This window comes from Acanthopagrus latus, chromosome 21 (assembly GCF_904848185.1).
Source record: "Acanthopagrus latus isolate v.2019 chromosome 21, fAcaLat1.1, whole genome shotgun sequence".
Classification (NCBI taxonomy): domain Eukaryota; kingdom Metazoa; phylum Chordata; class Actinopteri; order Spariformes; family Sparidae; genus Acanthopagrus; species Acanthopagrus latus.
In genome coordinates, this window is record NC_051059.1 from 7,149,789 (window position 1) to 7,173,696 (window position 23,908).

The window sequence follows — 23,908 nt, forward strand, 5'->3', positions numbered from 1 at the left end:
ATATACAAATGTGCCATGTTCCTTCCATTTCTTAATGATGGATTTAACTGAACCTCAGGGAATGTCCAATGACTTGGAAATGATTTTCTATCCTGCCCATCGTCCACTTAATGTGCAAAAACCCTATTTAAAAATACAGACATTGAATCACACTTAAAAACACTTTAATTGGATAATAACCAGTTGTTTAATAATGAAGGAGTGGTTAAACTAGGCAAAAACATGGCATGGTGAAGACATCACGTGGTAACGTACCTGTTGCCTCCTGGATGCCTCCTGCTTTTGCTGGTGGAGCTTTGTGACAGGTCAGAATTCATTGTTGGACACTTACACTTTAAACATGGTCACTTCCAGAAATTAAGAATAAAATCTGATTTGAAAACAATGAGTTACACATTTGTGAGTTATTAGCCCTGCAACATACTGGTGTCCTCTCCGGGACCTTGGAGAGCCTTCAGTCATTTGTGACCAGAAGGTGAACAGGAGGCATGTAAAGACAATTAAAACAGAACTTCTGCAGACACAATAAAGTAGAAGGAGAATTCCAGTTAAAGACTTTATTCGCTCCAGTCCACCATATTTAACTGTTGAGTTTTGTAGTTTCGAGCAACCGACAGACAAGCAGTTTACTTTTACATCACACAGCCATTCACAGATCAGCATGAAAACCAGAAATCTTTTGTGTGTGTGACAGCACAATCAGAACTTTGTTGTCTCCCAAAAGCTTCCAGGTCGGCAGTTGTTCCAGTCGAGGGTGTGCCGTTAATTCCTCTTGGTGAGAAAGCCGTCGCAAGTATTCTAGTGACGAGACAGAGGGTTCACAAGCCATGAACAATTAGAGTGAGATAAAAACAGGGTGAACTTTAAATACAGAATTGTAAACTTAAAGGGACTCTACGTAACAATTTGTATCAATTTACATTCATTAAAAAGTTTTTGTATTTGCCATGTGAGTGGATGATGTTGAAAATGAGAACTTCCCTGTTTCTCTCAGATGCCAATACAGGTGGATGATTTTGAGTTGTTTAAAGGTGAACTATGTAAGAATTTTGTCGAACACATTCAAAAATTAACTAAAATTAGCATCAGAATGTGGAGAAATTGGAGTATGTATTGCACTGCCGATATATACCGAAGTTAACATGCTAACCAACTAGCCCCGACCCGTCCTTATTCAAAGCTCCTGTGGTAGTAGCGACAACAGTGACGCTCCCCCCCGGTGCTCTAAACTTTCATTTTGGACTGCTGCACAGCTAACTGAGCTAATTAGCTAATGGTAGCTACCGTTAGCAGCAGTTGCTTGATCTGGTGATATACTGCCCCCTATTTGCTTTGACTATAAATTCAACAGGATGCACATTCTTACTTTGTGCACCTGTAATGATGCTGGACTTCTTTATGAAGGACTCAGGCCTCTCTCTGCCCCGCTAACACAGAGCAGCAGTAGCTAACCTTAGTCTAAAAATTAAGTCCGCTGACGTGAACTAACGACTTTCAGCACAAAACAAAAGCTTCACAGAACCCATTTAAAGAAATTAAATCTAATTTTAGACATTTCAAGATCAAAGTCATCATCAGCATGCGTTCTTCTTTCTAAAGGAAGATTCAGGAGTTATACTCACAAAAGCTAGTTGAGCTTTAGAACAACCTGAAAACAAGCATACAGAGACATACAGTGGTCACAAGTTTTACATACACTTGTAAAGAACGAGTATCGTGGCAATCTTCAGTTCCACTGACTTCTACAGCTCACTTTTTTCTGCGATGCAATGAGAGGAACTCAAACTACTGTGTGACAAAACATTCATGATGTTTGCTTCAAATCTGAATTTACTTGGGGTCTTTGACTGAATCTGCTGGCTCAAAAAAAACAAAAAATAAACAAACCAAAAAAACATACAGCAACTTGAACAATCAAATTTTGAGATAATAGAAAGTTCTGCGAATCAAATATTCTTTGTAGCCTGGCAGCTGAACGGGAGATGTAGTGAACTTTGTTCCGCACTGGGGTTCTCACATCAACACCAACATGGCCGTCACATCTGGCCATATGTGGAAGGAGAGGTCTTCATGTCTGTGATCTAGCTGATATACTGGACTGACTCTACAAGGTTTCTCATTGTTACTGATTTTCACAGACTTATATTTCATTAGTTTAACGACAAAACTGCGAGTCTCTCAACCTGAAAGATTTAATTCCTATGTTTAATTAATGGCAAAATTTAAACAGAATCAAACGTTCATTTGTCTCTTGCCGTTCGCCTCCATTCCACTTTTCGGAAATAAGGCCCCAAAAGGCTGTCTTTTCATTTAACTCTCATTTAAAACTTAATAATGTAAAGTGATACTTACACCTGGAAAGATGAATTATTCTGTTATCGCACTCGCCATCAGAATAGTTATTAAACCACCATTCTGCTCGATCCACACATTCCAGTCTGACAGTGTCACCATCCTCTAGATAAATCTCTCCAGCGGGTTTTAAGTCAGGATATTCAAGAGTGTTCACGACGCAGAAGGAAGCTGCACAAAAGGAAAAAAAAAAAAGTTTGTTAACCTGGTTTTTCGCCAGCCGCCTTCTGTGACAGGCCTTTAAAACAGATTTGTGTATACCTTCACAGCTGGGTAGTTCTGACCATGTGCCATCGCTGTAACACCTCACAGACTCTGGACCGAGTCGTTTGTAATATTGTTGGCAGCTGTACTTCACAGACCTCCTGAGGGTTCGCGCAACCACAGCCTTTGGAATCTTGGGGGGGTCCCCACATATGTCGACTGAAACAGAAAAAAAAGAGGTTTCTGGAAACAAATGATTTCAAGTGCAGAGTAGAGCAATCTAAAATTACACCCAACATTTTGATTCCCTTTTACTGGCTGATGGACCCAGTCTGTGAACAAATCCCTCCATAATGTTACCAGTAAGAGCTGTGGCTATAGATTCAGCTGTGAATGAAATAGCGAGTAGTTATTCACATTTTCCCCAAATGAGCCAGTAAAAAGGTCCTGACAGAGGCAGAGATAAGATGCACTACATGTGATGTAAAAGGTGAAATGAATCTACTAATTCACTTGTAGTAAGGCGACGTTCAGTGTCTCCCGTATTCGATCCAGAGCTGCTAGAAGATCCTGTAAGACACAGTGAACGCACCAGTTAGGAAAGCACCAGGAGGTTGATGTGTGAACAACTTTCCCATCATGCTTTTCTCATATTTGAAGATGAGACAAACTAAAACCTACCTCCACCTGCAGGCGGCGTCCCACTGCCAGCAGATGTAGTGTCTCCTCCACCTGTTCCTGAAGAACCATCAGTCACTCACAAACATACATCACGATGACCAACGCTGCAACAGTTCTAAGTGCAACAGAACAAGCTGTAAACATATTAATGGTACAGTTATGGAAAGAATAAACATTTCTGGGTTTGTGTTATTATTATCATTATATTTTTCATGTCATGTCTCCTGTTTGTTTTGTTCTTGTTTCTGGTTTTGGTTTCTTGTATTTGATTTTCATCCTTGTATCTTGTCTTGTGTTATGTTTTGCTTTCTCCATGTCTTGGGTCTCGTTTTGCTTTCTCCATGTCTTGTGTCTCATGTTTTGATTTTCCATGCCCTCATGTGTCCTTTAAGTTCTCCCCTCTGGCTCCCTCTGTCTGTTGTCTTGTTCCCTCCTGGTCTGTTCCTCTGTGCTCCTCCCCCTCATTATCTCACCTGGCTTCCTTCCTCCTCTCTCCTCACCTGTTCCTCGTCATGTCATTAGTGTCTGTGTATTTAGTCTCTGTGTTTCCCCTCACTCCTCGTCCAGTCATTGTTTTCTGTTTGCGGTTCCATGCTCCATGCTCCATGCTCCATGCTCCATGCTCCATGCTCCATGCTCCATGTTCCATGTTCCATGTTCCTGTCCCGATTTGGTATGTTTTGGTTTCAAGATTTCCATGTCTTAGTTGAACTTTGATTTTTTCTTTTGAACTTTGTTGAACTGTTTATTTTGCTACTTTGTCCTCTTGGTTTTGTTTGCTACTTTGCCTGTTGAATGTTTGCCTGCTTTTGTTTTTTTTTTTGTAATCAGCTTTTTTAATAAAGCTCGCCTTACGTTTGTTCCCATATCCTTGCCTACCGTGCGTACTGCGTTTGGGTCCTCTTTTCCCTTCTTTAGTTTTTCCCCTTTTTTACCCTGACGTGACATTTCATTCATATTGTAAATATTAAAATTCTGAATACACAGCGCCACTTTCAGAAGCAGGACTGTGCTCATGAGATTTGACATCTGTGGAGTTTGTAATTACTTGCATGCCAGGCAAAAAAAAAAATGAAATTACAACAAAAGGAATAAAGAAAACTGATAGCTATTAGACACTGATGCCACTGAACAGTGACATAAACAATTCTTTGAAAACACTTGGCTTTGCAACTGTTTTATGAGAGAGGAGCGTCAACATGTTCGTTAGACCTTAAGGATGCAGACGATGTGTTTAGGTGAGTTATCGCTGAATGTACAGAGATCATTTATCCATGGGTTTATGTATCTCTTTCTTTTTACTTTCTTTCCCCTCTCCCCCTCCCGTTTCACTTTTACCATACAAAGTCAGTCAAGTATTTTCAACACTGGCGCACTGTCCACTTACTGCACGTCGGGCCTTCAGTCCAGGTTCCAGCTATGCACACGATGGTTTTGTCGGTGCCTGCTCCCTCTGCAGTATATCCGTCTTCACATTCATACTGCAGATGTGTATCTGCAGCAAACAGCTCCTGGTATCCGTGATCAACGATGACGGCGTGTGGTACTTTAGGGGGCGCATCACATGCATCAGCACCTCCTGTGAAAATCAGCACATTGGTCATGAGTAGGTTCGGGTGCTCAGATGGCTGCTTGGTTGGCTCGGTTAGTGTAGCTGGTGAGAACTCAAACCTATGAGTGACGTTGTAGTCGCTGATAGTTTAACAGCTCATTGGTGCAGAACATCTGACAGACTTACTCTCACAGACTGGCACAGAGGACCATGATCCATTCGTACATAGAGCCGTGGCATCATTGTTTTTGAGTTCATATGCTTCGTCACATATGATCCTAATTTTGTCTCCTTCTTCGTACCAACCGGTGAGGCTTTCTGTGTTCTTTGCATTGGGTATCGTTGGTGGAATACAGTCTCGTTCCACTGAGGGGGAAAGAAAGACACAAAATCACAGTTTTACTGTGGTGCTGGTCTTAAACCCATTTAGGTGATCTGTATTTCTAAGATGTCAGTATATATATCTTAAAAGACTTCCTGTTAAAGGGAGTGTTCCACCACCTTGACTGTGGATATCAGATTAAGATATAAAGTTATTTCTAACTTAGTCAGAGGATCAGTGAAGTGCTTCAATTTCTTGACAGTCCAGCTGATGCGCGGAAGAGTTCAGTCAGGACCAAAGTAACAGACTGTCACTGTCAGTCATAGAGCGACAGTGCAAAAAAAAGACAAAGAAAGACTGAACTATAGACTTACTGATGCATCGTGGTTGTGGAGACCACGTCCCGTTCTGACATGTGCTTCTCGCCCACCAGCCCTCCACTGCTGGTTTACGTCCAAGATCGCAGGAGTACGTCACGTACGTTCCATGAGCATAAGTCTCACGCTTTAGGGAGAATTTACCACCATCCAGTGAGGGAGCACTGCAGGACTGTGTTGCACTTTGTGCTGAAACACAGTCATCGGCAGGATTACTCTACAGGGACAGTATTTGTTTGAAAGCAATTCAGATGACTGTTGGTGAAATGACTCAATGTTCTTACCATGTAGCTCTCCAGGACACCAGATCAGAAGAAGAAATCCAAGATACCTGTTGCACATGTTGTCAGGAGTTAAATCATCCCACGACTGAGGAGACCTGTGAGCCTGGTCCAGATCGCAGCCAGTTAATAACTGCTGAGGACCTTCCCCTCCCCAAAAGTTTGTTGAGTAAACACTCAGGCATCATGCTGTGGATCTGGAGCCTGAAGACAGACGAGCACACAGGCGACGAGAGCAAGAACACATGTACAGAGAAACACAAACACACTCAGAATTAAAATACAGAGAGCCCTCCACTTTACACAAACACCTTTATTAGAATTAATTCGGAATCACAAATTATTGTTAATCACATTCAGATGATGAAAAAAAACAAACAGCGGAACACTCCAGATTCAGATGTGTTTCGTTTAAATGAGGTTCCCAACAAACAGAGATTGTGTTCAGTTTTGTGTTCAGCATGGCTTCCTGACCTCAGCTGACGCTGTTTTGTATTTATTCCACATGACTGCAGGAGTTCTAAAGGCCTGAGACAATGATTCATTTGTTCAGAGAGAAGAACCACCAGTGGATCATTTGCCATCCAACTCTTTCAACAAAAACATCTATTTGCTTATCGAGAGTCTAAATTTCGAAATGAATTCCCGGACTGGTGTGATCAGAGGTCAGTCGTACCCGCCCACATTCACTAATTTATCCAGCCTGGTCCCCCTCTGGACTGACATTATATCTTGAACTCATATTTGAGCCTTTGATTGCTTCTGAGCACACTACACACCTTTGGTACACCGGGATCTACACGGATACGGATGTCATTTTGAGAATCCTTCACTAGTGAGATGACGTTTTGTAGGAAAACCAACAAATCCCAGTTTAGTACGTTCAAATGCTGTTTATGTACATGTTTGCAGTGGATCTGAAGCAATTAAATAAAAATATGTTGCTAGAGAGGAATTGTGTCTCTCTTTGCTTCAAGTCCAGTAGTCTCCACATTTTCTGTCTTCACAGTGATCCACAGTCAGCACATTTCATTTGTCCTATTATCACAACATTGTCATTGCTTCAGTCTGTGCTAATGAGCTCGTGTTAGCATGCTGACACTCTGAACTAATAGGAGGATGGTAAGCGTTACACGTGCTTATTGTTAGCATTCTATCATTGTCATTGTGAGAGTGATAGCATCCTGATGTTAGCATTTAGCTCAAAGTGCTGCTGTCAGAGCATCAGGATGACTGCAGACTACTTTTCTTGTTAATCCATCTTGATTAGTGGTGGTGAAACTGAATCAGTGCTGTCGTGACTCTGTCAGTGAACCTTCAGACACTGTGGTCCAACATGAAGGCTGGTTCTACAGCTTCAGGCCCACCTGCAGCACGTCCACGCATCTGCATACTTTGTGTTGATGTTGCTTTTACCTTTTACTGATTCACACGTTCATGTTCAGTGGAAGGACTGTGGATTCATGTTTAACAATCTATACTTGTGTTTCTCCTCTGACTGAAAGGATTAAACTGACTCAGCACAGCTGTGATCCTGTTAATGAACCATCATGAATTGTGCTGCCATCAGAATCGTTGGCAGCCACAGTGGAGGGAGCGCTCCAAACAGTTTGTAGACAAAATAACACAGAGGTCTCTGTTAAAATTCCTGACAAACATTTTATTCCGACTGTCTCAGTCAGTAGTGGACCATATAAACTGCATTCATGCATTCAAAGTATTCAAGAGTCATTTCATTCTAATCGTAAACATCCAAGCTGACGGTCAAAGAACAATCAGTCCCAACACAGCCTGTTTTTTATTGTCTGGCAATTTTTTTCAAAAGCAATAACGATAAAATCCAAAACAAATGTGACAAAAGTTTGGTTGGTGTCGTCGTTTTCTGATGGAGGTCTTTGTCTTTGTTGTCGGTCCTGCAGTAACTCCTCTGCTGTACTTTACAGGCAACGTCCCTGGTTACAACACAGACAATAAGTAACAATGCTGACAGATCATAAATGAATATAAAACTGAAAAAATGAAGTGTTGACCAACATTGAATGCAAAAAAACAATTTAACAATGTATTTCTTAAGAAGTTAAATAAAACAGTAATACTTACAGAGTAATTACAACCTGAAAAGAACCAACAGAAGCAGTGAATATTTCAGTCGGTGGTTTAAAGGTTCTATATACGACATTCACTGACACCAGATGTCACACTAAAGCATCTCAGACTGAAATGAATGGGTGTGTCGGTCACACCTCCCCCTGACCACAAAGAGCTGGTATATATGGCAAAGAGCAGAAGTGACTGTTTTTAAGTATTCTATATTGTTGCGTGCTGTGTCTTTATTTGCATGAGATTTTAATAATATTTTATTGCATGGTTTTATCATTAACTGGTTTGTCTGCACTCGTCACTGCTTGACGTCTTCACCCCACTTTAACTCATGTTAATTGCCCGACAACCTGGAGATCTGCTTGATTTTGTAACAGGCGCTGGCAACGGAGGCAGCTGTGGACTGAGCGGTCTCCACTCACTGATGTGTTTGAATAGGTTTTTTGACGACAGTGGAGCTTTATGACACCGAGGAAGAAGATGTATCAGGCTTCAGCTACACAGACAAAAACTTATGAGTAGGACCACTCGAAGCAATTCTTTCACGTGTGTCAGTCAGAACAGATCGATGCTTTGATTTCACGTGGTTCAGGGTAGGAAACACAGACTCGCAGACGTATGTTGCATTGACAGTATCTTGAGTGCAGCCCATTCGACATTGGGATATTTATCCATTGGCACACTTTTCCAGAACTCGTTGGTCCCTTCCCTTAAAGCAGGTTTCAGTTGGTCCTCCTCACAAAGATCGATCATCTCCAACTCAGCCACAGTCTCCGCATCAAACGGGTCGACGAGGAACGTAATCTGTGGCCTTTTCAGTTGTAGATCACGGAACAGGGTCACAAAGCTTTGGTGCAGGTTTTCAACCAGTGTTGCAGATCTGGCTGTTTGCTTATTCAGGGTGGTGCTGGTGACTTGCCTGCTGGCTTTTAGCGAAATGGGGAAATGCGCTAAATCTCCCTTTTGAATATGTGTCTGGAACAGCTTCAGTTGGTTGACAAAGGCAAACACACTTTGCAGGGGGTCAGGTAGCATTTTTAAGTTACCCTGCAGGGTCAAGTTCAGTCTGTCCAAATGACACAGCATGTCGACCAAAAAGGCCAGATCCATAATCCAGTTGGGGTCCGAGAGCTCGGGGGAGTCCTTGTCCTTCTCTTCCGTGAACAGTTTCACGGCATCTAAAGGCTCAAAGAAGGGAGAGAGTATCTCGCCTTTTGACAGCCACCTCACAGTGCAGGGCCTGGAAGCCCTTGGTCCAGCTCAGCAGCGAGCATCTTGAATTGCCTGTGGTTAAGCGCATGCGTGCGGATGTAGTTGACGATTTCCATCACAGGCTCCGATCATGGCCGGCGCTCCATCCGCGGTTACTGCAGTCATTGTTTCTTTCACATCTGTGCCACAGGTTCTGTCTTTTAATGGCACAATATCAAGGAGTTCTCTGATCACACAATCGTTTGACACAGACTGTTCAGTTATTGCCAACTGAGGCTTGTCTTGTATGTCACAAGACTCATCCAATGCGACACGAAAATACTCACGATTGAAGATCAGAATGCGACTGCGATTCAATAGCCGTGCTGATGTCCAATACTCTGTGTTCAACAGTGTGGAGGGACAGTTAGATGTCTGATACCATTCGATTTAGTTTGTGGTTTTCAGGAGACAGATTTCAGCGTCAGTGAGGCATTTTTTAACAAGCTCCCCTTCATTGTATGGCTTTTTAGCTTGTGTATTGTACCAAGCCAGTTGATACAACGCAACCATTACGGACTCTGAGTGCTTCGTAATTTTTTTTAACAACTGCGTCTGCTTTTCTGCCTGCCTTTTCAAAGTGATTGACTTGTGCTTGTGAAGTTGAAGCTCGCTGAAGATTTGAAGCCTTAAAATGCGCTAATGACACATGGCATAAGAGGCAAAATGGCTTCCCATTACGTTCAACGAAAATATATAAACTCTCCCACTCTGTTAATAACGTCATTAAGCATGGGTTCATCCTCCTATTATCGTTTTGCTGAGCATTTTTTCCCTGCCATTTTCAGCGCGAATCTGACACAAATTGTTTACTCAACAATAAGGTTGCCGAGTGGGCAGTTTTATGTTGCGTTCACGAGCCGCATGCAGCTCGGGAGCGGCGGGTTGGCCAGGCCTGCTTTAAACTTTTAAACAGTGATTTAGATCTTTAAAAGTTTATATTCCTGTATGTTTGCTGACTATAAAAATAATCACACTGGAAGCGACATGTCAAATTAAAATATAAAGAGATTATACTTACATCGTCCAGCCGTTATCTCTCCATTAAGACACATAACATAAGTGTAGTAACCAGACCAAATACAGTCAAAACGTTTCCACGCTCCTGTTAAATGTTGAAGTCCAGATAGTTGTAAAAGAGGATATCGAGCAGGATTCAGGACACAGGATTTCTCTGCACAAAGTAAACAGAAAATGTAGAAATATTTAGTGACTGACTCTGACAGACTTTTGGGGATAAAGAAAATGTAGCATCGATTTGTTTATACCTTTGCAGTCAGGTAGTTTTGACCAACTGCGATCGCTGTGACACACCACGGTGTCTAAACCAACTAGTGTGTGATATTCATCACATCGGTATCTCAAATTCATTTGACCAGCTTCCACAGCGGCATATGGAACGTCTGGGTATCGTCCACAGTTGTTAACTGAAATAATAAAGGAGGTTATTGACAGCACTGTGCTCCTCGACACCACATGATGTCACCAGCTGCTTCTCTTCACCTGCCAGTGACACAGAAAATACACACTATCCCTGACACACACACCACTCTCTGTCATGAAGGCACACCAACCAACCAATCAGTGGCAGTTATTAGTGTCATGATAAAAGCAGGATCCCTCACTGGCTTCCCACCAACAGGCACTGCCACAACCACTCAGTAAGGCTGTACTCAAGTGATACAGATGTCTCTCAATTACCACCCGGAACAAAATTTAGCTTAAATCCAGCAATAAAACAAGTCTGACACATGTGATGTACAAGCAGCAATGCAGGTGAAGGATTTACTTGGTAAGAATGAAGGTCTGCTGTCGCTCCCGTTTGAGTCAGAGGTGGTAGAAGATCCTGTAAGACACAGAACAGAGGAAGGTATAAATGCAGAGAACATGAGACACATAGTCACTTCTACTACAGTAAGTGTATATAAGTTTCGTACCTTCTTTGCCATTCATTCCTTTCTGAGCATTTTTTATCCTAACGATTCATTTTCTTCTGAATCTACAGTGAAGTGTTATTTTTTCACCAGCCTACCTCCACCTGCAGGCTGTAGACTGCTGTCAGATGAACCTCCTCCATGTCCAGTACTTGGTGTGGTTCCTCTGCCTGACAGGATGAGAGAGAACTCAAGACTCACTCAAACAGAAAATAACTTCAAATCTAACACATGACGACATATTCCTAAGTAGCTGTGTGCGCTCTGTGTCCATCTGTGTCGGTCTTCCTGTGTCAGCAAGTAGACGCCTGACAAATGTAGCACATATACTACAGACAGAACAGACTGGAGAGACAGATGCACACTCGTCCACACCCAATACTCCACCTGCAGGTTGTGTCCCACTGCCACCTGTTGCTCCCTCTGTGGATCCACCGTGTCCAGCACCAGGTGTGGCTGCACTGCCTGAGTGGTAACAAAATACAGTTTCATTTAACTCACCAGACATTTATTAATGAAGTTAAATGAAATGTTAAAAAAATGTTTAAATATTATAATAGATAGTTTTATGATAGCATGCTAACCAGCTGCCAACTCAGATGAGTTGGATTAATTTCTATGTATTGCTTTACTTTTACTTTTTGATACTTAAGTGAATTTATTGCCAGAAAAAATCTTTTGGATCCACTTAGTATTAGTACTTTTATCCAAGTACTGTTTGTGGGGGAAGTAACACTAGAAACACTATAACACTATGTTTTGTCTTTGACTCAAATATGATCTTTGTGTTCTTCTAACAACACTGACTACAGGGTACAAGTACTGGTACTTCATACTGTGTTTAGAAGCGCTGCTGAACTGATGCCACCAGAATCTCTCTCAGAACAACTGTGGCAGATTTACCACCCAAATGTCAAAGTACTGTAATGTTTGATACAACGGTGTTGATCTCACACTGAAGTTAACAGATGCAGGGATCACACTTACACAGCTTTGTCACTAGCTGAATTTATCAGCTGTTACTGGCTAACACGAGCTAATGCTAACATTTGGAGTTCTTAGAAGTCTATGAATGACATTTTAAAATGAACAAAGCCTGTGAAAAGGTCTGAAATAGGCACTTGATGGCTACATAATACCATCAATGGATATGATGCTGAAACACAGAGGCTAAGCTACAGCAGGTCCCAGCAGTCTGCATCCCATCCGGCTGATCCGTCTCTAGTTCAAGACAAAAGAAATCCAAAGTTGCAGAGTTCATACTCAGTTACAGATTCTTCATCTGTGGTTGGACAATCGCTGCTCAGGGAGGATTAACAACAGGTCAGTTTTCTCTTTTACATTCAGTAGAAATTATTTTTATCATTGCATATCTCAGCACAATGTCCACTTACTGCACGTCGGGCCTTCAGTCCAGGTTCCAGCTATGCACACAATGGTTTTGTCGGTGCCTGCTCCCTCTGCAGTATATCCGTCTTCACATTCATACTGCAGATGTGTATCTGCAGCAAACAGCTCCTGGTGTCTGTGATCAACGATGACGGCGTGCGGTATTTTAGGTGGCGCATCACATGCATCTGCACTTCCTGTGAAAATCAGCACATTGGTCATGAGTAGGTTCGGGTGCTCAGATGGCTGCTTGGTTGGCTCGGTTAGTGTAGCTGGTGAGAACTCAAACCTATGAGTGACGTTGTAGTCGCTGATAGTTTAACAGCTCATTGGTGCAGAACATCTGACAGACTTACTCTCACAGACTGGCACAGAGGACCATAATCCATTCGTACATGAGTACGTGACTTCATATGCTTCGTCACATGTGATCCTAATTTTGTCTCCGTTTTCGTACCAACCGGTGAGGCTTTCTGTGTTCTTTGCATTGGGTATCTTTGGTGGAATACAGTCTCGTTCCACTGAGGGGGAAAGAAAGACACAAAATCACAGTTTTACTGTGGTGATGGTCTTAAACCCATTTAGGTGATTTGTATTTCTAAGATGTCAGTATATATATCTTAAAAGACTTCCTGTTAAAGGGAGTGTTCCACCACCTTGACTGTGGATATCAGATTAAGATATAAAGTTATTTCTAACTTAGTCAGAGGATCAGTGAAGTGCTTCAATTTCTTGACAGTCCAGCTGATGCGCGGAAGAGTTCAGTCAGGACCAAAGTAACAGACTGTCACTGTCAGTCATAGAGCGACAGTGCAAAAAAAAGACAAAGAAAGACTGAACTATAGACTTACTGATGCATCGTGGTTGTGGAGACCACGTCCCGTTCTGACATGTGCTTCTCGCCCACCAGCCCTCCACTGCTGGTTTACGTCCAAGATCGCAGGAGTACGTCACGTACGTTCCATGAGCATAAGTCTCACGCTTTAGGGAGAATTTACCACCATCCAGTGAGGGAGCACTGCAGGACTGTGTTGCACTTTGTGCTGAAACACAGTCATCGGCAGGATTACTCTACAGGGACTGTATTTGTTTGAAAGCAATTCAGATGACTGTTGGTGAAATGACTCAATGTTCTTACCATGTAGCTCTCCAGGACACCAGATCAGAAGAAGAAATCCAAGATACCTGTTGCACATGTTGTCAGGAGTTAAATCATCCCACGACTGAGGAGACCTGTGAGCCTGGTCCAGATCGCAGCCAGTTAATAACTGCTGAGGACCTTCCCCTCCCCAAAAGTTTGTTGAGTAAACACTCAGGCATCATGCTGTGGATCTGGAGCCTGAAGACAGACGAGCACACAGGCGACGAGAGCAAGAACACATGTACAGAGAAACACAAACACACTCAGAATTAAAATACAGAGAGCCCTCCACTTTACACAAACACCTTTATTAGAATTAATTCGGAATCACAAATTATTGTTAATCACATTCAGATGATGTAAAAAAACAAACAGCGGAACACTCCAGATTCAGATGTGTTTCGTTTAAATGAGGTTCCCAACAAACAGAGATTGTGTTCAGTTTTGTGTTCAGCATGGCTTCCTGACCTCAGCTGACGCTGTTTTGTATTTATTCCACATGACTGCAGGAGTTCTAAAGGCCTGAGACAATGATTCATTTGTTCAGAGAGAAGAACCACCAGTGGATCATTTGCCATCCAACTCTTTCAACAAAAACATCTATTTGCTTATCGAGAGTCTAAATTTCGAAATGAATTCCCGGACTGGTGTGATCAGAGGTCAGTCGTACCCGCCCACATTCACTAATTTATCCAGCCTGGTCCCCCTCTGGACTGACATTATATCTTGAACTCATATTTGAGCCTTTGATTGCTTCTGAGCACACTACACACCTTTGGTACACCCAGATCTACACGGATACGGATGTCATTTTGAGAATCCTTCACTAGTGAGATGACGTTTTGTAGGAAAACCAACAAATCCCAGTTTAGTACGTTCAAATGCTGTTTATGTACATGTTTGCAGTGGATCTGAAGCAATTAAATAAAAATATGTTGCTAGAGAGGAATTGTGTCTCTCTTTGCTTCAAGTCCAGTAGTCTCCACATTTTCTGTCTTCACAGTGATCCACAGTCAGCACATTTCATTTGTCCTATTATCACAACATTGTCATTGCTTCAGTCTGTGCTAATGAGCTCGTGTTAGCATGCTGACACTCTGAACTAATAGGAGGATGGTAAGCGTTACACAGGCTTATTGTTAGCATTCTATCATTGTCATTGTGAGAGTGATAGCATCCTGATGTTAGCATTTAGCTCAAAGTGCTGCTGTCAGAGCATCAGGATGACTGCAGACTACTTTTCTTGTTAATCCATCTTGATTAGTGGTGGTGAAACTGAATCAGTGCTGTCGTGACTCTGTCAGTGAACCTTCAGACACTGTGGTCCAACATGAAGGCTGGTTCTACAGCTTCAGGCCCACCTGCAGCACGTCCACGCATCTGCATACTTTGTGTTGATGTTGCTTTTACCTTTTACTGATTCACACGTTCATGTTCAGTGGAAGGACTGTGGATTCATGTTTAACAATCTATACTTGTGTTTCTCCTCTGACTGAAAGGATTAAACTGACTCAGCACAGCTGTGATCCTGTTAATGAACCATCATGAATTGTGCTGCCATCAGAATCGTTGGCAGCCACAGTGGAGGGAGCGCTCCAAACAGTTTGTAGACAAAATAACACAGAGGTCTCTGTTAAGATTCCTGACAAACATTTTATTCCGACTGTCTCAGTCAGTAGTGGACCATATAAACTGCATTCATGCATTCAAAGTATTCAAGAGTCATTTCATTCTAATCGTAAACATCCAAGCTGACGGTCAAAGAACAATCAGTCCCAACACAGCCTGTTTTTTATTGTCTGGCAATTTTTTTCAAAAGCAATAACGATAAAATCCAAAACAAATGTGACAAAAGTTTGGTTGGTGTCGTCGTTTTCTGATGGAGGTCTTTGTCTTTGTTGTCGGTCCTGCAGTAACTCCTCTGCTGTACTTTACAGGCAATGTCCCTGGTTACAACACAGACAATAAGTAACAATGCTGACAGATCATAAATGAATATAAAACTGAAAAAATGAAGAACAATTTAACAATGTATTTCTTAAGAAGTTAAATAAAACAGTAATACTTACATAGTAATTACAACCTGAAAAGAACCAACAGAAGCAGTGAATATTTCAGTCGGTGGTTTAAAGGTTCTATATACGACATTCACTGACACCAGATGTCACACTAAAGCATCTCAGACTGAAATGAATGGGTGTGTCGGTCACACCTCCCCCTGACCACAAAGAGCTGGTATATATGGCAAAGAGCAGAAGTGACTGTTTTTAAGTATTCTATATTGTTGCGTGCTGTGCCTTTATTTGCATGAGATTTTAATAATATTTTATTGCATGGTTTTATTATTAACTGGTTTGTCTGCACTCGTCACTGCTTGACGTCTTCACCCCACTTTAACTCATGTAAATTGCCCGACAACCTGGAGATCTGCTTGATTTTGTAACAGGCGCTGGCAACGGAGGCAGCTGTGGACTGAGCGGTCTCCACTCACTGGTGTGTTTGAATAGATTTTTTGACGACAGTGGAGCTTTATGACACCGAGGAAGAAGATGTATCAGGCTTCAGCTACACAGACAAAAACTTATGAGTAGGACCACTCGAAGCAATTCTTTCACGTGTGTCAGTCAGAACAGATCGATGCTTTGATTTCACGTGGTTCAGGGTAGGAAACACAGACTCGCAGACGTATGTTGCATTGACAGTATCTTGAGTGCAGCCCATTCGACATTGGGATATTTATCCATTGGCACACTTTTCCAGAACTCGTTGGTCCCTTCCCTTAAAGCAGGTTTCAGTTGGTCCTCCTCACAAAGATCGATCATCTCCAACTCAGCCACAGTCTCCGCATCAAACGGGTCGACGAGGAACGTAATCTGTGGCCTTTTCAGTTGTAGATCACGGAACAGGGTCACAAAGCTTTGGTGCAGGTTTTCAACCAGTGTTGCAGATCTGGCTGTTTGCTTATTCAGGGTGGTGCTGGTGACTTGCCTGCTGGCTTTTAGCGAAATGGGGAAATGCGCTAAATCTCCCTTTTGAATATGTGTCTGGAACAGCTTCAGTTGGTTGACAAAGGCAAACACACTTTGCAGGGGGTCAGGTAGCATTTTTAAGTTACCCTGCAGGGTCAAGTTCAGTCTGTCCAAATGACACAGCATGTCGACCAAAAAGGCCAGATCCATAATCCAGTTGGGGTCCGAGAGCTCGGGGGAGTCCTTGTCCTTCTCTTCCGTGAACAGTTTCACGGCATCTAAAGGCTCAAAGAAGGGAGAGAGTATCTCGCCTTTTGACAGCCACCTCACAGTGCAGGGCCTGGAAGCCCTTGGTCCAGCTCAGCAGCGAGCATCTTGAATTGCCTGTGGTTAAGCGCATGCGTGCGGATGTAGTTGACGATTTCCATCACAGGCTCCGATCATGGCCGGCGCTCCATCCGTGGTTACTGCAGTCATTGTTTCTTTCACATCTGTGCCACAGGTTCTGTCTTTTAATGGCACAATATCAAGGAGTTCTCTGATCACACAATCGTTTGACACAGACTGTTCAGTTATTGCCAACTGAGGCTTGTCTTGTATGTCACAAGACTCATCCAATGCGACACGAAAATACTCACGATTGAAGATCAGAATGCGACTGCGATTCAATAGCCGTGCTGATGTCCAATACTCTGTGTTCAACAGTGTGGAGGGACAGTTAGATGTCTGATACCATTCGATTTAGTTTGTGGTTTTCAGGAGACAGATTTCAGCGTCAGTGAGGCATTTTTTAACAAGCTCCCCTTCATTGTATGGCTTTTTAGCTTGTGTATTGTACCAAGCCAGTTGATACGACGCAACCATTACGGACTCTGAGTGCTTCGTAATTTTTTTTAACAACTGCGTCTGCTTTTCTGCCTGCCTTTTCAAAGTGATTGACTTGTGCTTGCGAAGTTGAAGCTCGCTGAAGATTTGAAGCCTTAAAATGCGCTAATGACACATGGCATAAGAGGCAAAATGGCTTCCCATTACGTTCAACGAAAATATATAAACTCTCCCACTCTGTTAATAACGTCATTAAGCATGGGTTCATCCTCCTATTATCGTTTTGCTGAGCATTTTTTCCCTGCCATTTTCAGCGCGAATCTGACACAAATTGTTTACTCAACAATAAGGTTGCCGAGCGGGCAGTTTTATGTTGCGTTCACGAGCCGCATGCAGCTCGGGAGCGGCGGGTTGGCCAGGCCTGCTTTAAACAGAAACCACTTCCCTCACTGTGTATGAATTTATCCTTGTGTTCTTTTAAACATCAGTATTCCTTTTAAACAGTGATTTAGATCTTTAAAAGTTTATATTCCTGTATGTTTGCTGACTATAAAAATAATCACACTGGAAGCGACATGTCAAATTAAAATATAAAGAGATTATACTTACATTGTCCAGTCGTTATCTCTCCATTATCACACATAACAAAAGTGTAGTAACCAGGCCAAATACAGTGAAAATGTTTCCACGCTCCTGTTAAATGTTGAAATCCAGATAGTTGTAAAAGAGGATATCGAGCAGGATTCAGGACACAGGATTTCTCTGCACAAAGTAAACAGAAAATGTAGAAATATTTAGTGACTGACTCTGACAGACTTTTGGGGATAAAGAAAATGTAGCATCGATTTGTTTATACCTTTGCAGTCAGGTAGTTTTGACCAACTGCGATCGCTGTGACACACCACGGTGTCTAAACCAACTAGTGTGTGATATTCATCACATCGGTATCTCAAATTCATTCGTCCAGCTTCCACAGCGGCATATGGAACGAACGGGTATCGTCCACAGTTGTTAACTGAAATAATAAAGGAGGTTATTGACAGCACTGTGCTCCTCAACACCACATGATGTCACCAGCTGCTTCTCTTCACCTGCCAGTGACACAGAAAATACACACTATCCCTGACACACACACCACTCTCTGTCATGAAGGCACACCAACCAACCAATCAGTGGCAGTTATTAGTGTCATGATAAAAGCAGGATCCCTCACTGGCTTCCCACCAACAGGCACTGCCACAACCACTCAGTAAGGCTGTACTCAAGTGATACAGATGTCTCTCAATTACCACCCGGAACAAAATTTAGCTTAAATCCAGCAATAAAACAAGTCTGACACATGTGATGTACAAGCAGCAATGCAGGTGAAGGATTTACTTGGTAAGAATGAAGGTCTGCTGTCGCTCCCGTTTGAGTCAGAGGTGGTAGAAGATCCTGTAAGACACAGAACAGAGGAAGGTATAAATGCAGAGAACATGAGACACATAGTCACTTCTACTACAGTAAGTGTATATAAGTTTCGTACCTTCTTTGCCATTCATTCCTTTCTGAGCATTTTTTATCCTAACGATTCATTTTCTTCTGAATCTACAGTGAAGTGTTATTTTTTCACCAGCCTACCTCCACCTGCAGGCTGTAGACTGCTGTCAGATGAACCTCCTCCATGTCCAGTACTTGGTGTGGTTCCTCTGCCTGACAGGATGAGAGAGAACTCAAGACTCACTCAAACAGAAAATAACTTCAAATCTAACACATGACGACATATTCCTAAGTAGCTGTGTGCGCTCTGTGTCCATCTGTGTCGGTCTTCCTGTGTCAGCAAGTAGACGCCTGACAAATGTAGCACATATACTACAGACAGAACAGACTGGAGAGACAGATGCACACTCGTCCACACCCAATACTCCACCTGCAGGTTGTGTCCCACTGCCACCTGTTGCTCCCTCTGTGGATCCACCGTGTCCAGCACCAGGTGTGGCTGCACTGCCTGAGTGGTAACAAAATACAGTTTCATTTAACTCACCAGACATTTATTAATAAAGTTAAATGAAATGTTAAAAAAAATGTTTAAATATTATAATAGATAGTTTTATGATAGCATGCTAACCAGCTGCCAACTCAGATGAGTTGGATTAATTTCTATGTATTGCTTTACTTTTACTTTTTGATACTTAAGTGAATTTATTGCCAGAAAAAATCTTTTGGATCCACTTAGTATTAGTACTTTTATCCAAGTACTGTTTGTGGGGGAAGTAACACTATAAACACTATAACACTATGTTTTGACTTTGACTCAAATATGATCTTTGTGTTCTTCTAACAACACTGACTACAGGGTACAAGTACTGGTACTTCATACTGTGTTTAGAAGCGCTGCTGAACTGATGCCACCAGAATCTCTCTCAGAACAACTGTGGCAGATTTACCACCCAAATGTCAAAGTACTGTAATGTTTGATACAACGGTGTTGATCTCACACTGAAGTTAACAGATGCAGGGATCACACTTACACAGCTTTGTCACTAGCTGAATTTATCAGCTGTTACTGGCTAACACGAGCTAATGCTAACATTTGGAGTTGTTTAAAGTCTCTGAATGACATTTTAAAATGAACAAAGCCTGTGAAAAGGTCTGAAATAGGCACTTGATGGCTACATAATATCATCTATGGATATGATGCTGAAACACAGAGGCTAAGCTACAGCAGGTCCCAGCAGTCTGCATCCCAGCCGGCTGATCCGTCTCTAGTTCAAGACAAAAGAAATCCAAAGTTGCAGAGTTCATACTCAGTTACAGATTCTTCATCTGTGGTTGGACAATCGCTGCTCAGGGAGGATTAACAACAGGTCAGATTTCTCTTTTACATTCAATAGAAACTATTTTTATCATTGCATATCTCAGCACAATGTCCACTTACTGCACGTCGGGCCTTCAGTCCAGGTTCCAGCTATGCACACGATGGTTTTGTCGTTGCCTGCTCCCTCTGCAGTATATCCGTCTTCACATTCATACTGCAGATGTGTATCTGCAGCAAACAGCTCCTGGTATCCGTGATCAACGATGACGGCGTGTGGTACTTTAGGGGGCGCATCACATGCATCGTCACTTCCTGTGAAAATCAGCACATTGGTCATGAGTAGGTTCGGGTGCTCAGATGGCTGCTTGGTTGGCTCGGTTAGTGTAGCTGGTGAGAACTCAAACCTATGAGTGACGTTGTAGTCGCTGATAGTTTTACAGCTCATTGGTGCAGAACATCTGACAGACTTACTCTCACAGACTGGCACAGAGGACCATGATCCATTCGTACATACAGCTGTGGCATCATTGTTTTTGAGTTCATATGCTTCGTCACATGTGATCCTAATTTTGTCTCCTTCTTCGTACCAACCGGTGAGGCTTTCTGTGTACTTTGCATTGGGTATCGTTGGTGGAATACAGCCTTCTTCCACTGAGGGGGACAAAATAAACAATCACACAAAGATATTTATGACCATTGTTAATGTCAGCAGCTTCAGCCCCAGTGACTGTGCAGCCTAGGAAGACCCATGCTAAACTAAAGGCTAACCAGCTGAATGTGGGCAAAGCTGCCAATGGCTAGCTGGCCTCTTCGAAGATATGTAAATATGACAATATTTGAGTTACAGGGAGGCCCATTTCATTAAAGATGAATGAACATTTTAAAGTGCACTGTGTAGTTTAGGGCATTCAAATTCTAATCAGAAGAGCAGGATCTTCACTGACTGCCCAAACAAATAAAACAATCTTTCTGTGTTTTCATGACTGAACAATCTGAACAAACAAACTGACCATGAAACAACACAGTTTAATACTGTTTTACTCTGTTAAATATCAGTGGCGGACCCTGCCACCTTTCTGGCTTCAAACAGCTCTCTGGGCACCTTATTTTCCTCTGAGAACAACTCATTGATTCAGTTATGGAGAAAAAAAATATATTTCTGAGTTTAATTTAAATAATTACCTTTGGTAATAATTTGGTAAATGTAAACATTTGAGTTTGAATTTCTTCCCCCAAAACAACATAGTGTCCCTTTAAAATGTTACTGTAGGTATTGGAGCAATTTGTGCTCCTTTCAGTTAAAGAAAACCAAGTGGAGTCGTACACTTCGGGGTTACTTGGATGCTTATTACAGATGGATGGTAAACATAGCTTATTGTTTCAATTAGAAATGTCACAACATTACATTGATTTTTCCTACACTGATGGATAGGTGACGTTATACTTTTGTAGTATTAAAATGTTGAATTAAGTGGTATTAATCCATAAAACATGATAGGTAACATACAGTTGGATATAGTATACTGCTGATCTCTTACCTATACATTGTGGTTTAGGAGACCATGTGCCACTTTGACATGTGCTTGTTGCCCACCAACCCTCCACTGCTGGTTTATGTCCTTTTTCACAGGCATAAGTGAGGGTCCTTCCATGATCGTACTCGTTTTGCTCAGAGACAATATAACCATGAGGCAGGCGGGGGGCATCACAATGCCGTGCTGCACTTTGCGCTGAAACGGTGATAAGAGAGCGGTGTACCGCAGTGCTTCTCTCAAACTCTGAAATGAGACGTGTTAGAATGCAATGTTCTTACCATGGAGCACTCCAGGGAACCAAAGCAGAAGAAAAAATCCAAGATATGTCACGCGCATCGTGTCAGCAATTAAATCGACAGTGCTGAGTGAAAAGAGCCCAGTTCAGATCAGAACCAGCAAATCATTGCTGAGGGCATTTGCCCCCCAAAAAAGTGCAGAGTAATCAATATCTGTGACATCACGCTGTTGCTCGGAGGCCAACCCACTGAAAAAAATGCAGCAAGTGTATGCAGTAAACACACACACACACACACACGGGGGAGAAAATAAATCTCTGATATTCACTTGTTTTGAATATATAAAACATGATATTGTTTGTCAAAATGATATGCTTCATGGTATCATTAAAACATTTCTGGGGTTCACTGGGAAACAGCAGGAATGTTTCGTGGACTGTTTTTGTGTGGCATTCCAGGAAAGAGTTGAGTGTTTTTTTTTTTCCTTCTTCTTCTTCTCTTGAACAAGTTTGTTGACAGGACAAACAAACATCAGTGATTTGTTTGTTTGGGGTCCAGATTTCAAAATCAGTTCCCGGACTGCTGCGATCAGAGGTCATCATTATGAAATACCAAACACAGTCCGGCCAGAGGTCAGAGCCGCGGCGACCGACAAACAAATATGTATGTTTGATTATTAAACCAAAAAAAAAAGAAAAAAAACAGACCAGAAGCCATCCTCCATATTATGTATTAAAATGACCCAGATTGATATCATGGATTCTGACGTGACCAATGCTGTTTTTCGAGACTTGCGTGTTGGTCTTGGATTGCCCTCTGCTGGATGCTCAGCTGCACTGCAACACTTGGTAAGAGCAGCATACTGCACATTAATGACAGAGCAGGCCATTTTATTTGACCACTTTGACCACAGCTTCTTTAAAGAAGTCACGCCATAAAGCAATTTCATCATCGGAGAACAGAAAGTGGGTCAGATTCTGTCTGGACGCGGCATCGCCGTGAGGTTACATGCACAGTCATGTGAATTGACCCTATTCAGGCTGTGCTCCTCTGACGTCGCGCTCAGGGCGGGAAGCTTGAACGCTGAGGCGACACACCGGGGACAAAACGTGCCAATATGTCCTTAAAATACCCAGTGCTATTATCTACCAAATAAAGAAGGTGGATGATTCCGGCCCACTTATTTTGGAGACAGTGGCCCTTGCACTGTGATAGACTATGACGCAGGCCAACTCATCAAATTAGGTACCAACAAAATAACTTCATAAACTGCATGAGAAAGTTAAGACATTGTTTGCAAAGTGAGTAAAGCTATGGCTCATTATGGGCTGGACAATAAAGAAAACTGTCGGCGTAAGACTGCACCTAAAAACTGCACGTACAGCGCTGGTGTGGGCCTTCAAATGAACAGCTGCTCCTGCAGAGGGAAAACTTTTAAGAAATGAAACACAGGATTGAACCCGCCGTCCCTTAAATGACTTCTGTTACGACTTGCGGGTGCTTTATACAACACTGCTGACAACAGAGAACCTGATCACGTGAATGAGGGTAAAGGAGGAGAGAAGCAGAAGAAAGCAGAGAAATGATGATGATACGTCAGACGCTGCACGGGGACCACAGCAGTCGCCCACCCTGAGCGGGGTGTCGGAGGAAAATGGCCGCCGCTCGAATGTGGTAAATCATTTTGCCTCTTGCTGCCCGGACAGACAGGAAAGTATGGTGACGGTGAAAAAACAAATCCAAATATTTAAAGAGTGTTTTTTTCTTTCAAAAAGGATAGACAGACATGTTCATCATAACTATTCAAAGGTGCAATATGTAAGAGTGCTGGGGTGGTGTGGGAGCCTGCACCCCTCGCACCGGAGCTTTGGACCAGGACAGGACAGACCATTGGCTAGCTGGTTAGCATCTAAGTAGAGAAACCTCTTCAATGTGATACTAAACCAAAACTCTTACATATGG

General features: G+C 42.4%; 3 protein-coding genes and 2 long non-coding RNA genes across 6 annotated transcripts; 2 read left to right on the plus strand and 3 right to left on the minus strand.

The window, feature by feature from the left end:
- Positions 1 to 531: 531 nt before the first annotated feature.
- LOC119011908 (complement factor H-related protein 1-like) lies at positions 532 to 5,935 on the minus strand. The gene is made up of 10 exons (XM_037085365.1): positions 5,773 to 5,935; positions 5,486 to 5,677; positions 4,976 to 5,155; positions 4,625 to 4,816; positions 3,238 to 3,294; positions 3,070 to 3,126; positions 2,614 to 2,775; positions 2,353 to 2,523; positions 1,623 to 1,648; positions 532 to 798 (listed from the first exon to the last, which is right to left on the minus strand). Exons 1-10 carry the CDS (start codon positions 5,828 to 5,830, stop codon positions 763 to 765), a joined length of 1,131 nt encoding a protein of 376 aa, XP_036941260.1. The 5' UTR covers positions 5,831 to 5,935; the 3' UTR covers positions 532 to 762.
- Positions 5,880 to 7,608, plus strand: LOC119011909. Its single transcript, XR_005072294.1, has 2 exons — positions 5,880 to 6,016; positions 6,285 to 7,608. It is a non-coding gene; the product is annotated as an uncharacterized LOC119011909 (long non-coding RNA).
- LOC119011907 (complement factor H-like) lies at positions 7,549 to 13,781 on the minus strand. Of its 2 annotated transcripts, XM_037085363.1 has the most exons (11): positions 13,582 to 13,781; positions 13,295 to 13,486; positions 12,800 to 12,964; positions 12,449 to 12,640; positions 11,442 to 11,519; positions 11,153 to 11,224; positions 10,910 to 10,966; positions 10,389 to 10,547; positions 10,142 to 10,294; positions 7,870 to 7,883; positions 7,549 to 7,721 (listed from the first exon to the last, which is right to left on the minus strand). In XM_037085363.1, exons 1-11 carry the CDS (start codon positions 13,637 to 13,639, stop codon positions 7,707 to 7,709), a joined length of 1,155 nt encoding a protein of 384 aa, XP_036941258.1. In that variant the 5' UTR covers positions 13,640 to 13,781; the 3' UTR covers positions 7,549 to 7,706. The 2 variants fall into 2 exon arrangements, with proteins under 2 accessions (XP_036941258.1, XP_036941259.1); XM_037085364.1 differs by lacking the exon at positions 12,800 to 12,964.
- On the plus strand, positions 13,689 to 15,417 carry LOC119011910. Its single transcript, XR_005072295.1, has 2 exons — positions 13,689 to 13,825; positions 14,094 to 15,417. It is a non-coding gene; the product is annotated as an uncharacterized LOC119011910 (long non-coding RNA).
- Positions 15,218 to 22,150, minus strand: LOC119011906 (complement factor H-like). The gene is made up of 11 exons (XM_037085362.1): positions 21,989 to 22,150; positions 21,714 to 21,905; positions 20,647 to 20,826; positions 20,296 to 20,487; positions 19,288 to 19,365; positions 18,999 to 19,070; positions 18,756 to 18,812; positions 18,235 to 18,393; positions 17,988 to 18,140; positions 15,654 to 15,667; positions 15,218 to 15,530 (listed from the first exon to the last, which is right to left on the minus strand). Exons 1-11 carry the CDS (start codon positions 22,044 to 22,046, stop codon positions 15,516 to 15,518), a joined length of 1,170 nt encoding a protein of 389 aa, XP_036941257.1. The 5' UTR covers positions 22,047 to 22,150; the 3' UTR covers positions 15,218 to 15,515.
- Between the last annotated feature and the right edge of the window lie 1,758 nt (positions 22,151 to 23,908).